Source organism: Falco biarmicus, chromosome 12, assembly GCF_023638135.1.
Source record: "Falco biarmicus isolate bFalBia1 chromosome 12, bFalBia1.pri, whole genome shotgun sequence".
In the NCBI taxonomy this organism is placed as follows: domain Eukaryota; kingdom Metazoa; phylum Chordata; class Aves; order Falconiformes; family Falconidae; genus Falco; species Falco biarmicus.
This window is the reverse complement of record NC_079299.1, coordinates 19,010,505-19,035,700: the sequence shown is the minus strand read 5'-3', so window position 1 is coordinate 19,035,700 and position 25,196 is coordinate 19,010,505. Positions and strand designations below refer to the sequence as shown.

Below are 25,196 nucleotides of genomic sequence, written 5' to 3'. Positions count from 1 at the left end.
TCTCACAAGGGCTGATGTGAGAAATGGCAAGTTAGTGTTTGTACAGCAGTTGAAAAAGTAGAGATTAAAGGCTAAAATCACTCTGCTTTCTCTGTCCCTTAATGTCTCCCATCATCTGCACAGATAAACATATCCTGACTGTAAGAACATCATTATCTCTTTCTGCAAGTGTGGGAAGAGAATCCTATGTTCAGGTTGGTGCTGGTGTCTCTTGCCTGTTGGATACACTAAGGCAAGGGTAGTGCTGAGAGACAAAGCAGACCTCTCTGGAACTCAAGAAGGTCCCTACTGTGTTTAGCTGTTTTTTGCCCTTTTGGATGGTTTTATTAGTCACACTTTTCAGCATCCCTCTATCTTCAGGATGTTTCACCTGTCTTTTTCAACTCACAATAGTTTAATGCTACTGGAGACTTCCAGATGGGAAGCATTCTGCAGTGGGACTGCTGGTAAAGGGACCAGTTGTTAGAAATTGTATTGAGTGGATTCTGTGCAAGGATTATGTATCTACAAGGAACTAACACAGGACCCTCCAGTCCTTCTCATTCACTATGAGACAGATAGTGATGACTTCATTTTCCTTTCACCTGGCCTGAATTTTGTTTGGCTCTGGGGGTAGAAGGGATCTTTGTCCTGTCAGTGGGCCCCAGGCTGTCTGGCTGTCTCCAGCAGTCCATCACGTAATTAGACAGTGATCCTCCCACGAAAAAAAAAAAACAAACCCAAAACCCAAACACTTTCCAAACCTTATTTCTGGATTGTCAGGGTAAGGGACAATGCAGCAATAAGAGATAGTGCTGCATACATGGAGTCCAGTGTTTGGGAATTAAAAGCACCTGTAAAGGGAAGGCTGACATGGAGTTCATGACATGAACAGAGGCCCAGTTTTGGCTGGGACATACAATTACCCCCATTGAAATGTGAGTACCTACTTCTGTTTTGCTTTCTGTGACTGGGTTATTTGTTCTTTGGCCTTTAGAGCCCATCTCTTTCCCATGCATGGGTTCCATGGGCAACCTCTCCTTCCCATTCAATCACCATCTTCCCTCCTCAGACTTTTCCCTGCCATGGTATTTTTCATCTGTGACTGCCAGCACCTCCCAGTCTGCTTGCTCAATTCATGGTTTTCTGGCGTGTAAAAAGCAGCACTATAGCAACAATAGAAGATCACTGTCAGGTGGAAGGGGGAGGAGGAGAAGGTGTGATTCTTGATTCCATTCCAGTGTGTTCTCACCACAGCCTTGGCTCCAGTGGCTGAGAAGTTTCTTCAAGGCCCCTTAAGAATAGAAAGCTAAAAATAGTTTCACAGTCAGATGTTCTTAAAGGTACTACTAACCCTTTGCTTTCCTGGACTTGCAGCTTATTTTTAAAAATAAGACGTACTAATTTTCAAGACATGCATGCAGCTGTTGCCTTTGTGTAGGATGCTCCCAGAAGGATAGCTAAATAGTTCTTGGTCTTCTCCAAAGCAGAAAGTTAATTCTGTCAGCACAGCCCTTCTCTCACCCAGCAGGGAGATCGTAACCACCGCTTCAGAAACAACTGCCATGGCTGAATCATTTCATTTTTCTAGAGGACCAGCAGCCCAGCCTGCCAGGGGCAGTGCTAGTTTCTGCTGCTGTGCTGTTATCATTTGTACAGGCCATTTCCAGAAGATACAGAAGAATTTCTTATTCTCTGGCATTGCTCTGGGGCTGATTACATAGTCATGCTGGTAACATGTGTGGCTTTTATTTTTTATATTTTTTCTTTTCTTTGAAGAATTATTCTGCGGGGAAGGACTGAATTTGAAATTGAAGGGCAGACCATCTCATCTTAATTTTACTTTGAAAAAATTGCTCTCCAATAGCAGTCCCAAATGCCATAGCTTTCAACAGTGAGTAAGGTGACAGAATTGTTATACTCACCTGCTTGGGGAAGCAGGGAAGCAGGGGGTAGAGCAACTTTCAGCTAGAATTAACTTAAAAATTTGAATGGGAAAGAGTGGCTGAAAAAACAGTGCATAATTCTAGAAGCATGTGAAATGACTTCTCTTGTACTTGTACGGTCCTATTCATAGTGATTGTAACACAGAGACAGTTCATTGCACAGTGATGTAACTGAGCAGTGCTGCTGGGACCGTCCCTTGTGATGTGTTAGGAAAACCACTGGATATAAAGCAGGGGAAGTAGCACTTCTTTAATGTGGACTTGTCTCTGGCCATCTGCTTATTGCTTTTCCTGCCCCTTTTCTGCCTTGTGGTCTTTCCTTGTAGTGATTACGTTGTCTTTCCAACTCACGTCAGACCAGAAGATATATCGCATCTGATTTTATTTTGTTGATGGCCAAAGTAATTCTTTTGCATTCAGCAGTGCTGTTGAGCAAGTCCCAAGGAGTTTCTCAACATAGATGCGTATAATCCTCCCCAATTGGCTCTGTGAGCCAGTATTTTGATGACCAGTAACAGAGAGCATCAAACATGCATGTAACTGGAGCTGTAGCCAGCACAAAAATATTTTTTTCCAAAGGGAACAGAGGGTCAGATTGCAACTTGACCTACTGTTTCATGCTGCTTTCCCTACAGAGAAAGTAAGGTTTTATCATTCCTACTGATTATTCAGCTGAGAATAAAGATGAAGCCCAGATTATGATTTCATTATTCCCATGAGACTGTCAGCAGCACACAAGCCAAGCACAGGGATGGGAGACTGTCAGTCTTACTGTAACTTGGTCATTCTGAGGAACTCTGTAGCTCTTTCCATGCCACAAACATGGTGAATAGAGTAAGGGAAGAGATAGCATTGGTAATCTTGGCTTAAAACTAGAAAACATGAGCCAGAAAGAATTAATCTCAAACATTTTTTTTTTCCTTTTCTGTAGGTAGTAGACAAGTAAAGCTTAGTTTCCTATGGTTTTCTTTCTTTCTTTTGGTTTTTCTTTCCCCCATAAATCTTATCGCCAATAGCCTTAGTTTATAACTGTGACTTTTACGACATCCAAGTTAATGGTTACTGGTCAGCATGATGCTAGCAAATGTTGCACCTGACATTCTCTGCTTGTTCTTCAGTGGGAGAAACAATTTTGAATGTCTTTTTGCTGCCCACCTAAATGCTTTTCAGAGAACTAAAGGGGAGATCCAGAGCTAGGAATTCTATAGACTGTTCACACATGTACACATTTCCCTTTTGAGTCACCATGGAAAGAGAAGATGGAAGGAAATTCAGTATAAAAAATTCCAAATCCACTTGCTACACAATCTGAGTTCTCTATTATTTGTCATTTTGCATAGGAAAAATAAAAAGCAGCACTTCATATACTGAATGCTTAAATTATAAAGTTGCTGTAGAAATTCAGCATGTTGATGGCTTTCTTTGGAGGTGTTGCTTGAGGATAAAGCAAACCATAACTAAGACCTTCTTTCATCCCACCTTAACCTTCCTGCTCATGCTGAAAAGGCAAAACCTTTGACTTAATGAAAAAGTGGTTTTTGAGTTACAGCTCTGGATGAATGTGTGCAGAGTGGGAGGAGAGCTCTGCACTGAATTAAACAGATGGGCTTCCCTGCTCCCTTCCTTGTCAGTGAGGTATCATTGATGCTTGTCTGTCTGTATCTCTTACTTCTTCCTTTTCAGGAACTGGATTATCAAAAGAGACGCATGCGGGAATCAGGGGACAGGTTCGTTCCTGTCATGAGCGATTTCATCACTGTGGCCAGTTTCAGCTTCTCGGAGTTAGAAGACCTTCTCAACGAAGCTAGAGACAAGGTAAGAACACCTTTTGAAGTGTTTGGGGTTTCACTGTCTCAGTCAAAAGCTTGAATCAAAGTGGAAGCAGCAATTTCAGATGCTGAAACTGTAGTGAAAACTATAATAGACACTGAAAGTGGGTTAGGCTGAAGTTTCTTACTTTTCCTAATCTGGTCTATAGCCATTTAGAATATATTTCAGGATTAAATAAGGTTCAATGCTCTAGCACACTTCTTGCGAATCTTCCTTAACATTACCCATGTTTGGCATAGAATTGTAGTGGCAACATCTGTAGCAGGACACCACACTGCCGTAATATTGAAGGGACTGCCTTTTTAAGCAATCTCTCAAAAAGAGGTCCTTTGGCGGTTACTGATAGTGACCTCATATATTTTACCTTCTGCTTCTGACTTCATCCCATTCTGCTCATTCAGCTGGGGAATTTGTGCTTCATTTCTTTCCTTTGAATATGCAAAATGAGTAGTTTGGTAACCCTGAATACCTGATCTTTTCCAGTTATGTTTTCCTGTTACTGCTTGTATTGCATTGCAAGGATAGGAATCCCAAACGTGCGTGGTTTGTCTGATGTTCTTGGATCCTTTTTACACTGCCAGCATCGTGTGCATGTTACTCTTCAGGTGCTGCTGTGATCATTTAGTCCTTTCACTGTCTGCATCTCCATTACCAGATTTGTACAACTAAGGAGGTGCTTGTTCTTTGCTGATGATTGGAGTCTGGCACATATTCCTCTCTCATCTGAATGAGGAAGAATTTATATGAAAAGATCATAAGCATATGAAAATGTTTAGAGAAGAGCAAGTTCTAAAGTAAATGAGACATAATGGCAAATCTGCCCTTGTTGGCTGGCATGTTAAAAGAGCTTGGCTTTATAAAGCAAATGGGTGATTTCTTTTGGATTGAATTGTTTCGACCACTGGTGTCAGTCCTTGTAGCATTAAGGGACCTATTGTATTATTAATGAAACCTGTGCTGTTGGATTGGTAGGCCTTAGATTTTGAAGGATAAGCAAAATACAGGCTGAGTATCTGAACGGTAAGACTCCTTACTCATCCAGTCACTCCACGGTAATGTCATTCTGTAATCGAAAAGCATTTCCTTGCTGTGGAGATAATTTGGTAGTACCGACTTGCAGCTGCGAACAGCAGGAGCTACTGGCTGTCACCCAGAGCTAGGTGCCCTGGTAAATGCCAGTGGGGCAGCAGTTATTACAGCACTCAGAAGGCAAAGCTGGGCAGTCTAACACTTGTCGATGTTGTAAGGAAATTTTGTGGAGAATAATGTGCCTAATTTTTTTATTGTTGTCATGTTGCTTGAGAAGATTCAAACCATTCCAACATAATAATATTCACACCTTACTGGCTTTATAATCACAAAACCAGTGTTTTACATTCCATGCCTCCACTAAATTTACTGAGAAAAGCTCAGTTTTCTATGGTTTGGGGGCTTCTGTTTTATGACTGGGTACATTTTTCAACTCCGTTATAGTTAGGTGCACATTTCTGGAAGCAAATTCACTCTGTCCTTGGCTTAGACTGCCCGCTTTTGGTTTGGTGTTATAGATGGTGGTGGTCCTTTCTTTTGGCATGCTAGGACAAAAACCCAGTGCAGATTCTTTACAAGGTCAGTTGTGGGTTAAAAACCAGCAAGTGGTACATGTCCAGCACAGCAACGCAGCTTTTCTTGGTCAGGCACTTGCAGGAAAAATGTTGTTCTTTTTCTTTAAGAATAACCAGAGAATCTCCCTACAGACAGACCAATATGTCTGGAAGTTGTTGCACACTTTTTTAGACATAGCCAACATAAAGCACTTGACATGAAGAGATATTTTATTTTAATGACTATAACATGCTTAGGAAACGTTTCTCTACCTTCTCCTCACACACCCTTTCTATGTTTGAACACATGCCTTTCCAGCTTCTGCTCAACCTATGGCTTTGGTTCTCCCACTGGCAAAAAGCTGCTTTTGGACTCCTAAAAGGGAACTGTCTGTCCTTACCAATGTTGAGCTATTTCTCATGTTTGCCTCATATTGTTTTTCCCCTCTCTTCTTCCTCTTTTCCCTCATTTTTCTTGAAGAAGAAGAAAAGGAAGAAGAAAGCTGGAAATTTTCAACAAACCAGATGTGCTTTGCGAAGCCTATAACATCTTCCAACCTCAATGGGCTCTCTGTGCTTGTTGATTCACAAACTTATTTCTTACCATGGAAACTTACTATAACTAGCCAATTAAAGGAAGAGAGGGACCAAGACATCTGATTATTCTGTTCTTTTTTGATTTCTTAGAGCAAAGCAAGTGGAAAAAAAAGGTAGTGGGAGATGAAGGGCTTTTAAAAATATCCTAGTGAGCCCAGAAAGAATTGGTCTGGTTCACAGATTTATTAATAATAATGAAGCCCTAGTTTTAACAGCTGGAGTTGGACATCCTTCTAAATATAGATGTAGCTAATTGATTGCCATGAGTTAATCAGAGCCATGTTTTCTCAGCTGGGATTTAAAACAATACAACTTATCATTTCAAACCTGGGAAGTTTATTTTAATTTTTTTTTAATGTCTTTAGTATTAGCAAAAGATTTCTTTATTCCTTTTAGTTATGGAAACAATCAATTACCAAGGTGTGGTGCTGACCTTCTTGGTAGAGGATATTTTACACCATCCTGTGCAGTACTTTTTTTGGCCTTTTTTACTTAAACAGGACCATTTACAGTTAGTGGCCATAGGGAGGAAGTGATATTTTAAATTTAAAGGGCCAGGTTGTCAGATGCAGGCATCCATGTTTGCAGGGGACGCCCTGTAACTGTGCTTATCTTCATGCCGTAAACAGATGGCTTCGTTAAGAGCTGATTGAAAACTTAGACCCTTAGACCAGCTCTTTAAACAGGCTCCCTAGCACAGCTGGTTCTTGTTCTTTTTGTGTTTTTCTCACTTTCAATGACACTTTATAAGGGAATATATAGATTAGATCAAGGGATAATGTTTTCTGCCATTTCCCATAAACTGGGAGGTGGGGGCAGGAGAAAGTGAAATTCTGCCCTGGAATCCTTCACCACTTTTTACATGCTTGAACAGATGAAAACCTGACTTTTTTACAACAGAAGGAACAGAATGGGGTTGAATTTTGTTTGTGAATTTTTTCCCCTGTGTTTCTGTGGGGAAGCAATGAAAATGCCCAGGCAGAGGAACAGTGACCTCCCATGGTATGAATTTTATTTTCCTATTTGAAAAAGGTGACATTCACCCTATATGAAGCCTTACAACATACTTAAATGTTGACAGGTATGAACTTAGATCACTTAGACTGCTTTGTAATTGTTCTATTTTGTGCTTGGTTTATAACAGACCTTTTTAAAAAATGTTTTGGATGTTTCCCAGAAGAACACAGTCTGCTTAGTCAGGTATTGCCATTGCTATGATGAATATCACAGTTAAGCCTCCCTATAGAGGCACAGTGGAGGCCACTGCCTGGGCAAGGCTGATGAGGCAGGTAGGAAAAGTGTCCATCCCCAGTCTTTCTCGTGACAGCTCCTCTCAAGCAGGCCGTTTGTCATCATGGAGAAAGGAGTTCAGATTCTGCATGTGCATTTAATAAGCTTAGCACATACAGTAACTGTTTTGAAGAACGAAGAACCGCAGGACAGTGAGAGCCAAAATCCATTTAAGAAAATAGTCATTAACGGCAGAATGCTCTGAAGCACACAGAAATGCTGTAGTCCAAGTGCCAGTTACAAGCTGTGCGCCTCAGTCATTCATCGTGGGGGACTAGTATTTTCTGTCAGCCACTGGGGCTAACAAATAAGGAATGGAGCAGGATGGAGACTGAGGAAGTCAAGACAAGGTGTGTTACAAAGGGCATGAGCTGGCACCACAGACTGCTGTCAGCAACAGCCCTTTGCTAAATAAATTACATAGCTGTCGCACAGCAACTTAGAACTGCAGATGCTTCAGGGCAGGTTGGTATCTGACGTATCAGAAATGTTTATAGCACCTGTATCTCAATGTTGGGGCTGCCAAAGTCACTCCTGGGAGAGTCCTTTAAGAGCATATAGGTGCAAGGAGAGCTGGGCCCAGCCCTGCCTGAAATTGGCTGGGCTCTTTCCATTAACTGATCTCAATCTGTCCCATAAAGAGAACAGACATTTATTTGAATTGCCTCAGTATGGGTTGGAGCCTTCATAACAGCAAACTCAAGATTACTTCTCTGGGGAAGACAGTTCGTGTTGCATGGCTACATGTTATAATTCATTCGTGCATTGGCTTCTCCCGCAATGGCAGACAGCAGGAAATTTTTACCATGGCTGTTTTTCCTCCTCCTCATAGAGTCCTATTCCTGCCGTTTCCAGAGCTCCTCTGCCACTGTTTAGCATTTCGTTGGCAAGTACAGCAGAGAGTGTGTGTGCTGCTGTCCCGCTTTCCCTCTCCTTGCTAAAATGGCTTTTTAAAATAAACAACTGTCTAAACGATTTGCTTTGGCAAGAGGATGAATTCAGTGGAAAGTTTGGCAGAGGAAGCAGCGCTGGCACTGAACTCATCGACCTGTTATATCATGGAGCTTGGGGGCCCTTATGGTGTGGAAATGAATTTTTTAATGAAAAAAAGAGATACCATCCTGTATTACAGTGGAAAACCTGCTGGAACACAGTTTTCCATCATCTTGCTTTTGCCTATGTCGTCTGTCCCCAAATGACTTCAAGAATAAGCAAGTTTCGGCTCCTGTTACGCAGTATTACAACACATCACAAAATTTGGGGAAGGGTTTTGCACGTACGAGGACTTAGCTACAGATTTCACAGTTGTGCACAAGAGCAGGTACTCTTTGGCAAAGAATCTGCCCATGGAGCAGTTGAGTGATTTGTACAGGATGACACAGGTCCTGCAGCAGAGAGCAGAAGAGGGGGCAGGGGTCCAGAGCACCTCGGTCTGTGCCATACTGCCTTTTACGCCCTGAGCAAGGCAGACAGTGTGATTTTAGCCACTGTAGGCAGGTAGGGCTTCGTACCAGGGTTGGGGAAGCTGCCTCCAGCAGTTTGCTGCCCCTCATCCTGGCACTGGTGCTTTGAAAAAGCACACGTGATTGCAGAACCAGAGCTAGGGAAACAGAAGTAATAAAAACAGAGAGGTCTGTTGCAGTTTAAACAGTGAAAAGCCAGTGTGGCTTTCTTTACAATAGTGCACTGAATTGACGTAGTGCCCTAGAGATGTGAGCAACTTTTTTTGCTGTTTCCTATATCAGATTAGTGGGGCAACACTTTCTGTTCTCTAAGAAATGGAGAAAGGACGGCTCAGAAAGGGAGCATGAGTTCCCAAGCCACATCATGGGCAGAGCTGGCAGCAGAGACTGGATCTCCTGACTTGCCTTCCTCTGCTCAGTCAGCTTTTTCCCGGAGGGCGTAGAGAAAAGAGGAAAATGTTTACTTCAGTGAACTGCAGATTTCTTTTTTTGTAGTTATTTTAGTACCTCTAACTCACAGATTTTTGCTTTTCATCTTTCACTGCTTTACAGTAAGCGTGACCTACTAAGCCATGTCACAGGGCAGCAAAGACGGGCCTGTTCACTGCCCCCTCCTTGCTGCTGCTTAGAGACCGCAACACCTTATTCTCATGAGTGTCTCCGGAAGGCTCCCAGGCTGCTGGGTCTTTCCAGCACAACAACACTCTTCCTCCTCTGAATGGTGGTGGGGAGGCAGTGGCAAAAGCCCCTCTGCTAGTGTGACAAGAACTAGCTGGTGCTGGTAATTGGGTGACAGGCCATGTGGAGAACATTTGCAGACAACACCACCCTCTAATGGAGACTTCCATGTATGGAGGATCCAAAAGCCCCAGGCAAAGACCCCCTCCTTTTCAACCCCCAGCCCCTGTGAGAGGCTGGGAAACCCCTATGGGCATTCATGGGCTCGAACCAGCTGTGCGCCCCCTCGCTCACCTTTGCTGGGCACTGGAGGAACGCAGAGGACGGAGGCCATGCACGGCTAGGTACAGTGGCCATCTCCTGTGGGCTGCCCCTGGACTCAGGCTTCGCAGGAGGTGGACAAGCCTTCCTTTTAGCTAGCAGCTCTAGTTATTGCTTTTAATTTGCACCTTATTTACCATTTTCATAGGAGTTAACCACAAGTTAAGTGGGAAGAGATTCCAGGTAGCACATCTGTGAGCAATGAGTGCTCAAGCGACAGTGGCAATGCCTGTGCTGAAACCCTTCTCTGACGTTCCTGCTCCCCTGGCTGATTGGCATGCTGGAGCAGGCAAGCTAAGAAAATATAGAGCATGGAGGTGCTTCATCTCCCTCTGCGATATTGACAGCCTCTATTCTCTCTGCTGAAAAGCTTATGCTTGTCAGTATGGATTATTGTGAGGCTGCTGCACTTTCCTAATATTCAAGAAGTCTATGTGTACATTATATACAGAGAAAATACGTACATGCAGAGAGGGGTGGGGAGAGGAAATCAGTGTGCGTATATATGTGTCTTCAGAGGTTTCACAGAAAAGGAGTTAAACCAGAGAATAATCTGTTGCTGTTTCTGTACTCTGAAGTCCCTCCATGACTTGCTGCTGTGGTGCTTCCTTCAACTCCTGCCATGTTTGGTAGCTCAAAGGAACTTGCATTTCTTCCAACAGTTGTTTTTTTCCCCCCAGATACTTTGGGTTTCTTTGTTTGTTTCTGGCTGAGAATGCAGCCCTTTTGAAGAAAAAAGAAGCTATTGCTTCAAACTGCTCTGTGGGCCTGGCAGGGAAAGCAGAGGAGGGGAGATGCAGAATATCTCAGGCTGTGCCAGAAGGAAGCTGCTTTCCTTGGAGATTTCTTCCCCCTGCAGTTGACTGGGAGATCTTGTTTATGCTTTACCTGGTACAGGGCCAGAGGATTTATAAGTCCTGCTTCCAAACTCATTTTGTGCTTGGGACTGGAGCCTGAACCGTTCTTACTGTCTTTTCCATTCTGCAAGAGCACCCACATAAGGAAAGGGAAGTTGGGCTGCGTTAAGGAGCTGAATACACACAGACGAGAGTCTGATGGCAGTCCATAGCCTGGGAGAGCCTGGGTTTGCTTTGGTAAATACTGAGGTCTGTAAGGATGCTCTGCTGCTCAGTGATGGTGTGTTAAAGTGCAAGCAGGGATTGCTAGGGGAGCTGCTCATGAGGGCACCAGCGCTGCCTGGAATGTGTTGCTGGTGCTGCCTGTTGCAATACAGAGATGTGTGAGTGAAGGTGGCTGGGCAATGATACAGCTTTTGGATGTGCATACTTATACAGGATTTAGGGGACACGTGCGTACATGCTGTTGACAACTATATATGCATGTATTTGAGTGCATTTTGATGAGTACAAAGGAGTGCTTGTGAGTGTGAGAGAGCAAGGAAGAGAGTACAACTACTACTGCAGGACTGATGTCCAAAAGCCAGGGGTTGCTGTGAATTTACCATATCCCAATCAGGACTACCCTGTGACTGAAGTCCCGCCAGTTGGCTGCCTCTGCATGCATCCTGCAGCCTCAACATTTGCTTTTTAAAATAAAAGCCACTTGTGATGTATTCACTCTCTTTTAAGTCTACCCAGGAGCCCTGGCTGCTTTCCTTGCCCCTCTCTCATGCCATGTCTGTCCATAGTCTCCTCTCTCCCAGGCAACATCCTGACTCAGAAAACTCCAGTGTGATGGATGACATGGCAAAAGGTTTCCGAGAGGACAGACTGTAATGCTATTGCAAAAAACACCCTCTAACTCCAGCCATTTTAAAAGTGGATTTGAGGGGAAGGTGGAAGGTGAAAGGATGGGCTAAAACTACTTGTTTGGTAGTTAGGATGGACTAAGGCTACTTACTTCCTCAGCTAGGTCACAGCTGTAGCTGAGATGTGGCCAGGCGGTCATTCTCTGAAATTACTCCATCACCCTCAGGCACTGAACGTGGGGGGTTTTTTGTGTAAGTGGACAACTAGTGCTCTCTAGCACAGTTGCCCTGTGTTGCCCAAAGGATATCCAGGAGAACAGATTCTTCAGGGACAGAGGCACCTGCCTTAAGGAGAAGCACTTCTGTTGCTGGGGGTAGTTTCTCCTCTCACCGCATGAATGCTCAGAGGATATTGGATTACATGTGTGGTTACTCATAAGCTTTCCTCGCTGTCTTCACCAAACTGCCTGCCTAATTGTTGCTCTTGTGTTTTCTGCCCCCTTGACAGTATGCCAAGGCACTGAAGCATTTTGGAGAGAGCGAGGGGAAGATGCAGCCAGATGAATTTTTTGGCATCTTCGATACTTTCTTGCAGTCATTTGCAGAGGCCAAGCAAGATCTGGAGAATATGAGGAAGAAAAAGGAAGAAGAGGAGCGCAGGGCACGCATGGAGGCCATGGTGAGGACCTGGGCACAGGAAGGTTTTTCCTTCTATTGCCTTTTCTTGTCTCGAGAGAGAAAGGTTGAGAGCCAATTCCAACACTCCTGTCCTGTCACTGTCGCTGTTTTATGTTCTTCTCCCTGCCACCCCTCTTTGGCATCATTCTCTTCACAAATGATGACATTTTCCTGCTGGCTGTCCTGTCAGCTCTCAAGGGCATACTGTTTGGCTCCTAAATTACCCTCTTTTGGATTCAGATACCAAATCTAGCCCTGCCTGTTGTGCACTGGCACTTTGCAGGATGCTGCTGCCCCTGCCCAGTGCTGGGCTATCCCGCTTTCAGACTGAAGCTCTGTGCAAAAGCTCTGGGAGCTGGATCTCTCCCCGTCCTGCCAGCTGGTCCCCTTCTGCTCTGACTCCACCATCACCTCCTGCATGCCTGTCGCCTGACACGGTGAATGCCCTGGCACCTACTGCAGCCCACGTTGGCAGTACTTCTCTCTGGCCAGCCTTAATGCCTGGATTGCTGGGGCTGCGCCTGGCCTTGATGCGGTGAGAGAGCTTTTGTGCATCATTGGTTTTGCTGCTGGGAGACAGACATGTGTGTCCCCAGGGGTTCGTGTGAACCAGCCTCCCCCTCTAACCTCAGCCCTTCCTGAGGCCTGAGAACAGCTCAGCAGTCCCCTGCCTCCTTCCCCCCCCCGCCGGTGCTTTAACCCCAGCTGCTGCCATGGCCCCAGGCCCCGCTGTGGGGAGTTGCTGCTTTAAATGTTTGCTGTGCCAAAAGCACCAGCCTGTGCCTTTCAGAAGAGGAGAGGTAAAACACCAGGATCTAGCAGCCTTACTGTTGGGCACAGGGATAAAATGCCAGGACCTAGGCTCAAGTTTCCTCTCGGCTAGCCTGGAAAGTGCAGGAGTTGCTGTTAAAGCACTAGGATGGTTTCGTAGCCTAATACACTGTGAGAGAGGTGCAGATTGTTTATGGAACCACTCTTCCTGCAACATAGAGCTAGCACACAGAGTGAGTGGCCTGTTTCCCGACAGCCACATCCATCGCTTGCCATTTCCACTCACCTTGGAGTAGAGCAGTGGAGGAGGATAACCGAGCTCCTTGGAGCCACCCTAGGGAGACTGAGGGCATCACATTGACAGGTGGACCTATCCAGTGATTAGTAAAATCAGCAGTTTTGTTTCATGGCTCTTTGCATTTATAACCAGTTTATCTTTCCAGAGTCGAGGCAGTGTGCCTTCCTCTTCCCATCGCTGCAACACGCTGCCTCCATCCAAACATGAGCTGTTTTGTGAATAGGGTTTCTGTTGATGTTTTGATATCTCACATAATTTTTATTCTCTAATATGTTCAGCTTGTGGCTTTATGTTATAGTGCTTTCTGGGGTTTTTCCTGTCTCCTTTTCCTCCTGTTGGACTGCTGCCTTTCTGCCTGTCAGTTTAGCTAGCTATGCCCCAAGTGCAAAGCTGTTCATGACTATATTTGTGACTGCGGTTTGTATAAACACATCCAAACTAACCTGAAACTCACTAGGTTAGGTACTGTCAGCATAGTAGGTGCTAACACACTAAGGTCACTGCAAGCCTGGTCCCAGAAGCTGGGTAATTACCTATGCCAGCATCACTTGTAGACTGTCATTTGACATGGCTACTTTGCTGGCACCATCTTACTATAAAATTAGTGCAAAACAGCAGCAGCATAGACTGATCCCATATGTCCTCTTTGCGCCAGGGTGGTAGTGCTTTGTGAGGCAAACACGATGCTACTCATTCCTCATCTCTCCTGCTCTCTGCTTGCCTGTGCAGAGGAAGGGAAACCCAGCGAGGTCGCCTGTTGCTCTTGACACAGGTGATGGCCTTGGGGATAAGCTCCTGACCTCTTTTTTTCCCCTAAACTGTACTGATGGATCTTAGCTGGTTCTTAGCAGTGTACCTAGTGTCTGGCATCTCGGTTAGTTAATCCTAAACCTCTGTGTCTTTCTCCACAGCTAAAAGAGCAGAGGGAAAAAGAGAGGCGACAAAAGAAAGCAAAAGCTGGAAGCATCTCTGAAGAGAGTGGGGAGTTTGATGACCTGGTGTCGGCACTAAGGTCGGGTGAAGTCTTTGACAAAGACTTATCCAAGCTGAAGCGTAACCGCAAGCGTTCGGGAAACCAAGGCTTAGAGACAAGCCGGGAGCGGGTGGTGACAAAGCTAAATTATTAATTACAAGAGGAAGAAAAAAATCAACCCAAAGAAGGTGATGAAAAAGTACAAAACAAGGAAGATGAATGTGTGCGATGGTGCCTGGCTGACAGCTGCCCCAAAGGATTTCTTTGGTCCATGGCTAGAGATATTACCTTTCCATGATCAGCTTTCCTCTCATCCCTCTTCTGTGTTCCTAATTTGAACCATTATAAAAGTGCCTCTGTGGAGCCAGCAGGGCCTCTGACTGGGCCATGCAGAGCTGACAGATTTGCTTCTGGGAGTTTATTGTGTCATCAAAGGCCTCGTGGTGATGACAGAAAGTACTTGGGCCTTGCAGACTGCCTCACAGCTGGAGAAAGATGATTTTCTGTGTGCCAAAGTAAAAACCAATCACGATCTCCATCTTGCTGATAACAAGCAAGGCTAGTTTCAGAGCTTCTGTAAACACCTGTCACTCCTTCAAGATCCAGGCTGGCCTTCAGGGGCTTGTCAAGATGTGGTTCTTGAGGTTTCCAATTGCCTTCCAGAATTGGATTTTATAAGCCATTGATTAGTACCTGAGAAATTATTTTGGTCTCATGTTCTGTGTAGCATTTTTGTGTGACCTACACTGTTCAAAGCAAGTGATGCTCAGAAGCAAGTAATCAGGTTCTGGAACAAACTGAAATTCAGGAATCAGGATCAACATAAAGTACTTTGCAAAAGTCTTTTGGATTCTGCTTTTCTAGAAGCGATTTTTCGGAATGTGTTGATGGTTGAGCCTTGAAGCTATGAAATGCATCTTCTAGGAAAGAAGCTCTGGCTTTTCTTTAGAAAACTGAGCCGCTGCCAGGTTGGGGTTACAGGCATATAACGGCGGAGCCTGTTGTTGTTGCTGGAGGCTGGGAGGGAAACAGCAGAATATTTCTTACCTGTTTGTGCAAGATTTTGTAGTGCAGCCCAATGGAAATCAGGAGTTCCCTAGTATCATTTGCAGGTCACAAGTAGCAAAAAGCAAACAGGGTCGCTGGCTGCAAGAAATAAGACTTCTTTTCCACTTCATGCTAGCTGTGATTGCTGTTGGCATGAACTGGTCTTTCTGTCTAACAGGCTGACCTTCACTGCACACCCCCCAATCTTACCTAGGGGAATCGCATAACTCAGTAAGATACGAATGGTGTCAAAAGAGAGCCTTGGAGCCCACAGCCTTTTTTCATTTTGAAGGGATCACTTGGGATGAAGCCACAGAGGATCCTATAATGAAAACTGAGAATTTTTCCAGGACAACACAGAAATGTATAAGCCAAGGAGGCTTTGGAGAGGGGTTAATCCATAAGAAAAAAAAAAAAAAGTATTTGTATTTAAGCTACATGTATGAATCACACAGTGAAAAAGCAAAGAACCCCAAGAAGAGGCCTGAATTCTGTATGTCTTCAAGGTTCTAGGAAACTGATTGGATTCTGTGGGCAGTCATGGGCTTTTCTTTTTTCTTTTTTTTTTTCTTTTTTTCTTTTTTTTTGAACCTTGTCTTTCTTTTTTATTATCTTCCCTGGAGAAGGAAAAGAGGAGTAGAAAGAAATGGTGATAGATTCCTCCTCCCTAGACAGGAAGAAAAGAGGGAACATTTGAGAAGAAGGATCCACCTATGCATCAGCAGTCAACAGCACAAAACATCAAGGAAACCCAGGGAAGTGAAAAAAAGCTCTATTTGTCACTTTAATCATTTGGTTTGATCTTTCTCTGAATGTGACTTAACCTCAGGCTCTGCACCAAGTCTGCAGAACAGAATTTCCTCTGCCATGCACGCTGCCTGATCAGTATTACATACTAACCGATATTGGAGAAGCAAACTGTGGTGGTTTTCTGAACATTTTGAGAGTAAAATAATTATGTAAACTATGGAAAGAAGCAAAAAAAGTCAGAATTGTTAAACTCTAATGTTTCATTGTTTACTGAATTTTGAGTCTCCCACCCCAGAATTTCCCTATTTACGACATTCCAGACTGCCGCGCCTCTGAATAATACTCATCGTAAAGAGCTGGTATCTTACAAGAGCTGGGTGCATTCTCCTCCCTTACTATCCCGCTCCCCTTCTGGGATTAGCTATTAACAGCAATGCCCACTGCAGTGGACACAAGCACCTTGTAGAAGAAAGACTGTATTTCATAAAGGGTTTTGAAAGTTTAAGAAAAACTCTCACTTTTTTAAGCATTTTTATTTTAAATTACAAAATGGATTTTTAGAAATGTCTCTTGTAAATTATATTAACAAGCTCCTTGCTGCTCCCTGAAGTAGACATGCTATATCCCAGCCCTTTTTGTTTGTCTTGTTTTAAAGCATGCCATATAACCTATGCCATGTAAGCCATATGAGAGGTGGTAATATGTGCCAAATTGGTATACAGGTGAGTTTAGATTTGGATAATCCCTGAATTCCAAAGATGATGCTTTTAGGGATTAGAACATTGTAGATTTTTTCCTCTCTTTGTTCTCCCTGGGTTTAGGACTCACCCAGAAATTCAGGTGTAATGCCAAGGTCAGCCCTGGTGCAAGGTGATGTGACTCATGGCTCTGTCCAATTTACGGCTGCTTGCTTGCTCCCCAGGTACTTGTTTGATAAGGCAGACTGTCAGCATGGCAGTGCTGTCAGAGAAGAAACACCTCAGGGCAAACCCCTTCAATATAAATACAGCATCCCCCCGCACCCCCATCCCCCCTGTCCTGGTATTTGTCAAACCAGGTTTGTGCTGTGCTTTTTGAAACTGAAGTCACTTTGCCAGGCCACAAATGTAGCAAAAGCAGAGAGAGTGGTAAGCCCTCTGTCCATCTGTGTACACAGCTGAGCCCTGATTTAAAGAGATCCTGTACGATGGTATGCAGTGCTCCAGCCACACTGACAGAGTCAAAGAAAGCTGCTGTAATTTTGCCACCTCCTTGACTCATACACAAATAATGATTGCACAACTCCTGCAGATCAGCTGTGGGATACTTACTGGGACAGACAGAAAGCTCAGAGTTATGCCCCTGATTCATTGCAGCTCAACTTTCTCAGCACTCCAGTGCCCCAGACTCCTGTTTTGAATCTGTGATGGTGTTCTGTTCAGCATGATGGACAGTCCCCCCTGGCTCCTGACTCCGTGGTGAGTGTTCATAAAGAGGGTTTTGGAAAAGCTCGGTTATACACTGAGGCAAGAAGTGATTTCATGTAAGTGGTGACAAGCAGAGAGGTCCATTAATAGGTCTACTGCATGAGATGAGGCTAGCCACACAGAAGATAAGGAAAAAAATTGGCTCTAGGGCCTGGCATCAGATTCTTGCTGAAGCCAAATTTGTCCTTTCTTCTCATCTCTTGGGTACTGTCAGTGCATCTATGCTCTGTTCTTCATCAGCAGTTGTGGTGGAGTTGCTGAGTGCTGAAGGAGAAATTAAAATCTTATTTCTTGTCCTCTAGTGCCAGCAGAGCCTGAGCAGGTATAGCAAGCAGTCATGAGATACAACGTTGAGGCATAAGCTCTTCATTGCACTGAGAGCTGGAGAAGAGCTGGGGTTTGCTGATGTCCTTGTACCTGTGTTTAGCACCAGCATTTTATGTGAAATCACTCTGTCTTTAGAAATAAGTGGAGGAGGAGATGTGAGAAAGAAGGTAATAATAGAGGGCTTGTTCTGCTTCCTGCAGAAATGTAGTCACTGCTAACTTTATGATTAAGTTCTTCACACCTAGAAGAGGAGGTACTCTCTAAGTCTGCAGACTTTGTCCCTAGAGGTCCAGTGCTCACTCACCTCTGTGTCTCAGCATTGTTCTTAAGCAGGTTGCATTAGGATGATTCCGGAAAAGACTGAAGAACTCCCTCCCCCTCCCACTGCCTTTGATCTGGGTCACTCTTCTCAATGGGTCATAAGTCTCTGGAAATGCTACAAGGTAAAGTGACTTCAGGGGAGCAAGGCCCTTCCATGCCCTGCAGCACAGCTACTGTCTGGGGACCCGTTCCCTGCAAGAGCTGAAGTAGGACTAGTGTTCAGGGGTGTGAGACTCCCCACTAGGGAGACGACCTGGGCATCCTTCAGAAGCATTTTCGTAACGTGTTCACAATGTCTGAGGAAGGGAAAGGAATTGTGAGGGGCCCTGGTGGGAGACTGTGGGGCAGGTGTTTCCATAACTGTAAGCCCCTCTGGCTGAATCTTTCCTCTTCTTTAGGAAAGCTCACACTCTGAGCTGGGTTGCATGGGAGAAGCTTGTGTCAGGAGTTTCCGTGAGGGGAAAGGAGATCAGTTGTACAGTTGATGATGTACATGATATATGCAGTTTTGTTTCTGGGTTGGTTGTTTGGGATTTTTTTGTTTGTTTGTTTTTTTGGGGGTTATATGATTTTTTTTAAAAAAAAAAAAGGTTTTAGGAATCTCTAAGGGGAACCTGTAAATCTGACACCTCTATTTATTTTGCCTTATTTTAGTTTGCTATGTTTGTATGTATACACTGCATTACAGCAAAGACTATTGAGACCGTGCCAGGGCATTACACCGGCTAGACAGCTGGCTTGGCTATTGTGCAGCAAGCTGAGCTAGGCAAGGGGATGCATCTGAGCAGTCTTGGTGTGGGAAGGGAGGGAAGAAAAAACCCTTTCCTTTTGCCATAATCACTTTGTCCCTGGTGATCCTGGCTCTGGGAAAGCATGCATTTGAAAGCATGTGGTGAACTGATGCAGGTTTATATTAAATATATTTTAATATATTTTCTGTAAAACCTGTTTATTTCTCGTCATGAATCACAGTGAAAAGATTGGGAAGAGTTAAGCTGTGCAGTTTCTCGTTCCAACTTCACCCTTCCACACAAATTCTGTCCGTAATGCCAGAGAAACTTGGATAGATGGGCAAAAGTGGTTCAAGCCCTGTAACTTCTCACCAGAGTTAACATGCTGGTGGGACAATCTGGGACAGTTCTCCTCCCTCAGAGCTAATATTCCTTCCTATCTTCAAGCCCAAGGAAGAAGGATCTCCTCTACTTTCCCCCTTTCCTCCTCCACTCCTTCTCTATAGATTATCCAGGGGAAAAAAAAAAAACCACAAACCCAACATCTTTCTACTGGTTAGTTTTCTACCTGTGGAAACTCTAGCAATCACCAGGTGTTTGGCCATGGCTCCCTGGCTTCTGCACTTGACACAGGAGATTTCCGGTTGCCTGCCATCCAAACAGGTAGCCTCCCTTGGCCACCTCAGTTTCTGTTATCAAAGGTGAAGAGGGCAACCCGAGTAACACAATTTGACCAGCTGAAAATACAGAAATTATATATATATATATATATATATATATATATATCTACTACTCTAAGCAGTAGTTTTGATGACCAGCATCCCCTGAGGTTGGCCCAATTTTGCTCGCTGTGCCTGCTGAGAAGGATGCTGTTAGTCTAGCATGGTGGTTTGGCGCCTTGTTTCAAAAGAGTCTGGATGCTTCCAAAACAGTCTTCTGTTACGGGTGGTAATGTAGAATAGATCCACTGTAACCAGTACAAGTTGCTCTGGGTTTACACCAGCATAATTCAAAGTAGCATCTGGATCAACACTCTCCTTGAGGCAGTTTCCTCTGTTTACAAGATGTTGCACAGAGCTTGCAAAGGGCTTGGTCCTCTCAGCTGTCTGCCACTAGGAGCTCTCACCCAAGCAATCTAGAAAAGCCTCTGTGATGAGCCATTTCCCCCGCTTCATGCTTCCTTTAAACAGGCTCTTTGAAGACCTTCGCAGTTTTTAGGAGAATTGTAAAGGGATGTCAGGTACCTGAGCTCCTCTGTGCTCAACACCAAACCATCCCCATCTTCAGTCATTCCCCTCCCCTGGAAGCCTGCTCAGCTTGAAACTCGCAGGTCACCTTGGGAGGTGCCCCTGCACGCCAAGCTAGAAAGTACAGTGCTGCTTATGGAAGCGGGAAGTTGTGTGCTGCTGTAATGCCTTGGCGTATCCTCATTTCTTAGTCAGTTTAAGACTATAAGTGAATTAAATGTACAAATCCTGTAGTGTCCTTTTTACCTGTATCTTTTTATAAGAATATACTGTAATACTAAAAAACAAAAGCAAAAAAAATTAAAGATATATTGCCCCCACTGCGTCTCAGTAAATTTCTTTGTAGTTGCATTTTCTGTGCATTTTACTGGGCGGTCTTGAAGGTGAGTTGGAGTCTGGGTGCACCTTTATGCTAAGATCTGGGTCTTACTCTTTGGTGAAGAGCATGCAGCTCTTCATGTGATACAGTTGCTGCAGAGCTGCTGACAAAATTCACAGTTTGTTCTGGAGGAACAAGCAACAGGATGGAACACAAGTGCATCCTCCCCACAGCTCGCAATGGTAAAAAGCTAATCATGGAGCCACCAGGTTACCATATCTAAGGGACCTTTTAAAAAGACCGTGAGTAAAGCACTTTTTCATTGCTTTTGCAGAAAAACACCGGGAACACAGAGATTCACTTAAAGGTTAAAAAAAAAAAAAAAAAAAAAAAGAGATGACCTACTACCTAAGACTTCATAATCCATGTCTGAACATAACTAGTCCAAGAGAGGAAGGGAGTGCAGGGCCATGGCCATAAGCTCGCTTACTTAAACTGAGCAACATCCTGACAGCAAGAGCGTGACTCAGAGGAGGAGGGGGCAGGAAAGGATTGCTTCAAAGGAAGGAGTTAAGTAAGGCCAGCTGAAAATAAGCCAGGAAAGCCAACATCAGGAGTGAAGCCTTCAGGGATGTGGGAGGGGAGACGGGAGAGAAGCTAGATACGGAACAGCAGGGTGAGCAGGAGGCACACAAGGGCTAGGGCTAATTTGTGGCTGAATTGAGGGTTGTGCTGAGGAATTCCTTGGAGCTCAGGGGCAGAACCTTTTTTTCATCTTAGACACAATGTGTGCAGCTGTTTCATTTATGCATGGATCTCCCTGTCTCTGTTAACGGAAATAGCCTCCTGACAAAATTTATCCTTAAGCCACAACATTTTGTGTTTATCTCCAGCCTATCAAAAGGTGATGTTTTAACTGTGAGCTCCTGAGAAGCTCATGCCCAGCTTTGAATAGGAGCTTTGCTGGCTGTGCAGCACATTCCTGCAGCACATGGGTTCCCAGGGACCCCAAACAAAGCCCCAACTGTTGGTTGTGGCTCTCAGGTGGGAAGGGCTGGGGAAACTAGCAAAAGTAATCAGGGGATAATTGTTTGCACAGGCTGAGAACAAACAGGCAGCACATGGGAGTTTGAGTGCTGTGTGGGAAGGTTCTTGGTTTATACCTGTTGAAAGGACTCTCAGTTTCCCTGATTTCATCTCTTTGCTAAAAGTCTGGCTAAGATGTTCTTGCTTTGCAGAGGTAAGGGCAGAAGCAAAGGGATATTTCTGAAATCCATGCGTTGCATGAGTGGCAGAGTGAAAGTATGGGGACCTCCCTGACTTCTCTAGCAGCTGGCTTTTAGCAGAGGGGGCCAGACCATTGCTTTTCCTCTTGTTAGAGGTGAAACCCATTTGAACGCTGTCTGCTTTGAACAATGAGAGGAGACCTGAATTCTAACAAGAAGATTTGTCTTTCTTTAATATTTTGACCTGGGTTGGAGCACACAGCCAGGGGCTGGTGTCCTGCCCTGCAGGATGGGTCCAGCACAGAAGCCTCCTTCTGTCTTCCTGTTTGGCGACTTCCCTGTCCTCATTGCTGCACAGAAGCAAGGTAAGTGCCCCACAGCTCTTTCTGAGCAAAACTAGTGTTGGGGTTTTGTTGCTCTGAGTGACTGGGAGTGAGGATGACAGTAAAGGGAACCCTTGCTGGGAAGAGCTGAGGGTCTATTACTCATTGGTTCTCCCTTCCTTTAACCTTCTGGCTTTTGTTTAAACAAAGATGATGTTTATCTCTGCCATAGCAGACATGGAGCTTTCTGTGAGAAACCTGCTTGGCCCCTTGTGAACAGATTTCTACTGCTGGGCAAGAAAATAAAGACTTTCCACCCTTTAAGGCCAATTTTTTTTCAACATTTTTGCACTGGATTTTGTTTTTTTGATGTTTCTGTAGCTAATGGGCTTCTTGCTGCTTTCTCTGGGACATAGCTGAGACATAGTTAAGACATTTTGGTAAGACCTCAACAGGAAGTAGGGTCCTTTTTTTTTATTATTATTTTTCATTCCCCCCCCGCCCCCCCCCAGTACAGATTGCTTAGGGGAGGGTAATGAGGGTGATGCTGCTTGTGGAGCCATGTTACTCTCTTAAAATTTTCCTTTTTATCTGATTTTGGAGATCTGTTGGTCTGTACAAACACCAGCCTGGCAGGCTGAATTTCCATGCAAGATGATGATGTAAGGATGCCTTAAGAAAGCAAAGTGCCTGGTTCAGATGTGCCTTGATGAGGGAATGAAGCAGAGGAGAAATAAACCAGGGTAGGGCATCAGATTGGAGTACCTGCTTTTAATCTTTTGGTTTGTTTCCTGGCAAATTATGTTTTTGCTGTTGCTTTTTTCTTTTTTTTTTAATAACTAAAGTGTCTTTGAAAGGAAATGCAACTAGGATTCTTTCAAAGGGCTAACCTTTGATTTTTAAGTATTTGTCCTCTTTTCCCAAAGCTGAGCTCCCCTCTTCCTTTCTATGTTTAATTAATGAGGAGAAGTTGCAAAAAACCCCAACCTTTCCAGCTATAATCAAAGCATGAAAAACGTAACAAATATATTGAGGTATTCCAGCTCATTTACTGCCTCTGGGCTGGATGCTGGCTGGGGGTGAGACAGGGACCTCTGGGTTGCATGTGGGAGTGAGAGCTGCAGGCAGCTCCCAGTGCGTGGGCTAAGGAAACCAGTCATGGGATGGGAAGGTTCCTGGGGTTTCCTGCTGCATGTGGTTATTTGGGGTGAGAAAAAGGGGTGCCAGATATCCCCTAGCAGCCAGCCTGTCCAGGGGAATGGGGCACCTCAATGCCTGGTCTCATCCCCAGCCTCTGCAGTCCATCCTCCAGGTAAGCTGCTGCCTGCCACATATCTGTGCAGGGCTGGAGCTTAGAAGATACATGGCTGAGCAGGACTCGTTTGCTGGTGTATGCCCTCATTTGTGCGATCAACATACCAGTCTCTTATTAGCAATGCCATGTTAGGTAGCTACTAGTATCTGTAGACTCCACCACACACACCGCCTTTATTTTTTTCTTTCTCCTCTCCCCCTCCCCTCCCCCCCCCCCCCTTATTTTTAAATGGTGGAATTTAAAATGAGCAAGTAATTGTGCTGCTGCCTCTCTCCCTCCAAGCCAATATTTCTTTCTGCTTGGTCTCGGAGGATCTTTGTGTGAGTTGGAAGGTTTGCAGTGAGCTGAAGGCTGGCTTTGACAGAACTGCTGCATCTTTCCTACCGTGACAGAATTGAACTCTGGGGGGCCAGAGGGGTCTGAAATGCTGTGATTAGTTTAATATGGGAACCCAGGAAGTGTTCTTCGCCCACCTTCTTTTAGATGGGGGGCACAATGGTGTTAAGCCAATTCCCTGCAGTGCTTGTGAAAGAAGAACGTGTCTCTAATTATATTAGCTAAAAAAACTAACCAGAAAATGGACGCGGGGCAATAGGGGAAAGGGTTTCATAATTTATTGCACAGTGCAAGATGTGGAAATAAGCTTTTGTCTGGCTGAAATGTCTATGACCAATAGCGGTTGGGTCTGTCATGCTATAGCAAGACCTTTGCCATCCTCGCCCTTCATGGAGTTACAATGGAAACAGCTACCCAGAGTAGTTCCACCCACGGCTGAGGCAGCTGCTAACCAGGGGAAGCACAAGAAGTCATGCGGAGGCTGCAGGGATCTGGGCAGCAGGGCTCACGTTAGCCCTGCACACCCCTCCCTGTGGGGCAGGCAGAGAGCCGAGTGTGTTATGAACTACGTGGTGTTGCTGCCTGTCCCTGCAGAGAGGAGGGCTCCCTTCTCATCATGTTCCTTGTGGAGCTTTTAAAAGACTGGGGGGCCAGGGGAACGGTCATTGTTAGACTTCTTGAGATAATAGGGTCCAAGGGACTTGGGAAATAGGGATGCTGGTTACTTGTTTGTTTTTGTAAGTAAAGGATTTGCCTTGCCAGTGGGTCTGCAGGGACAAAGCTCGTGTTTTATCATCCTCTAAAATATTAGGAGTATCGTAAGAATTGGTCTGGATGCCCCATGAGAGACAACCTGAGTACTGTGCCTGTGGTGAGCCCATAGCTCATGCTCTGATTATCATACTCTGCCAGTGTTTTGTAATTTGTGGTTCCTGGAAAGCCAGTGGCCTGTAAAGGTATTGAAAGGTGGTCTGTGGACAGTGGCTGAGGAAGGGAGAAAAGATCAAAAGCTCTTGCATGCTCTGTTGCCTACACAAGGAAGCAAACAAAATAGTCATTTTTCTTCTACTTAATACTTAAGCTATATTTCATTTGGTTATGGCATTGTGGCAATGCTGTGAAAGAACAAAGATGGATTCCCCAGCACCCACCTCCAAGAAGGTTAGGTGGTCACAGGATTCAAGAGATAAGAAATGGTGCTCTATAAAGCATCTTTTTGCTGCTGAATGTTCCTTGTGACACTGAGCAGGCCTGCCAGGCCATGCCTTGCTGGCTGCTCTTTGTGTGCGATGGCCTTTGGGCATGATGGAGACTGTCGTCTTGGCCCCTGCAGAGTCACGAGGTGTTTTCAGGGGCAGAACTAGGAACCAGCCTACTGCTCACCCACCCTTGGGCTCATAGTAAGGGATTATAACTGGGCACGCACGTTTCCTTGGGTAGCACAGACTGGATCTGCTCTTACTTTGTAGAAGGAGCTGGTTAACCCCCAAGGTTATTCAAGCCAGGGTTTTCCTTCCTTTTGGGCTCCCAAGCAGGAAAATAGCTTTTCAGAGCCATGCCCTGTTCTGTAAACTACCCATTGCTTCTGCTCCTGGCTCCCTTCAACATCTGAGCCCTGTTCACCTCCCTCTTGCGCCCTCACAAGTTCTTTCTGTTGCCAAGAGCTGGTGCCC

General features: G+C 44.8%; 1 protein-coding gene across 4 annotated transcripts in view; it reads left to right on the top strand.

Moving 5' to 3' along the window:
• The window catches only part of DAAM2 (dishevelled associated activator of morphogenesis 2), a 206,381-nt gene extending 186,057 nt beyond the window's left edge, over positions 1-20,324 (top strand). For all 4 annotated transcript variants that reach the window (XM_056357500.1, XM_056357499.1, XM_056357498.1 and 1 more), the window contains 3 exons: positions 3,609-3,740; positions 11,904-12,074; positions 14,054-20,324. In XM_056357500.1, the coding sequence (XP_056213475.1) occupies positions 3,609-3,740; positions 11,904-12,074; positions 14,054-14,269 (519 nt within the window). In that variant the 3' untranslated portion in view covers positions 14,270-20,324. The remainder of the gene's footprint in view (positions 1-3,608; positions 3,741-11,903; positions 12,075-14,053) is intronic.
• The last annotated feature ends 4,872 nt before the right edge of the window (positions 20,325-25,196 follow it).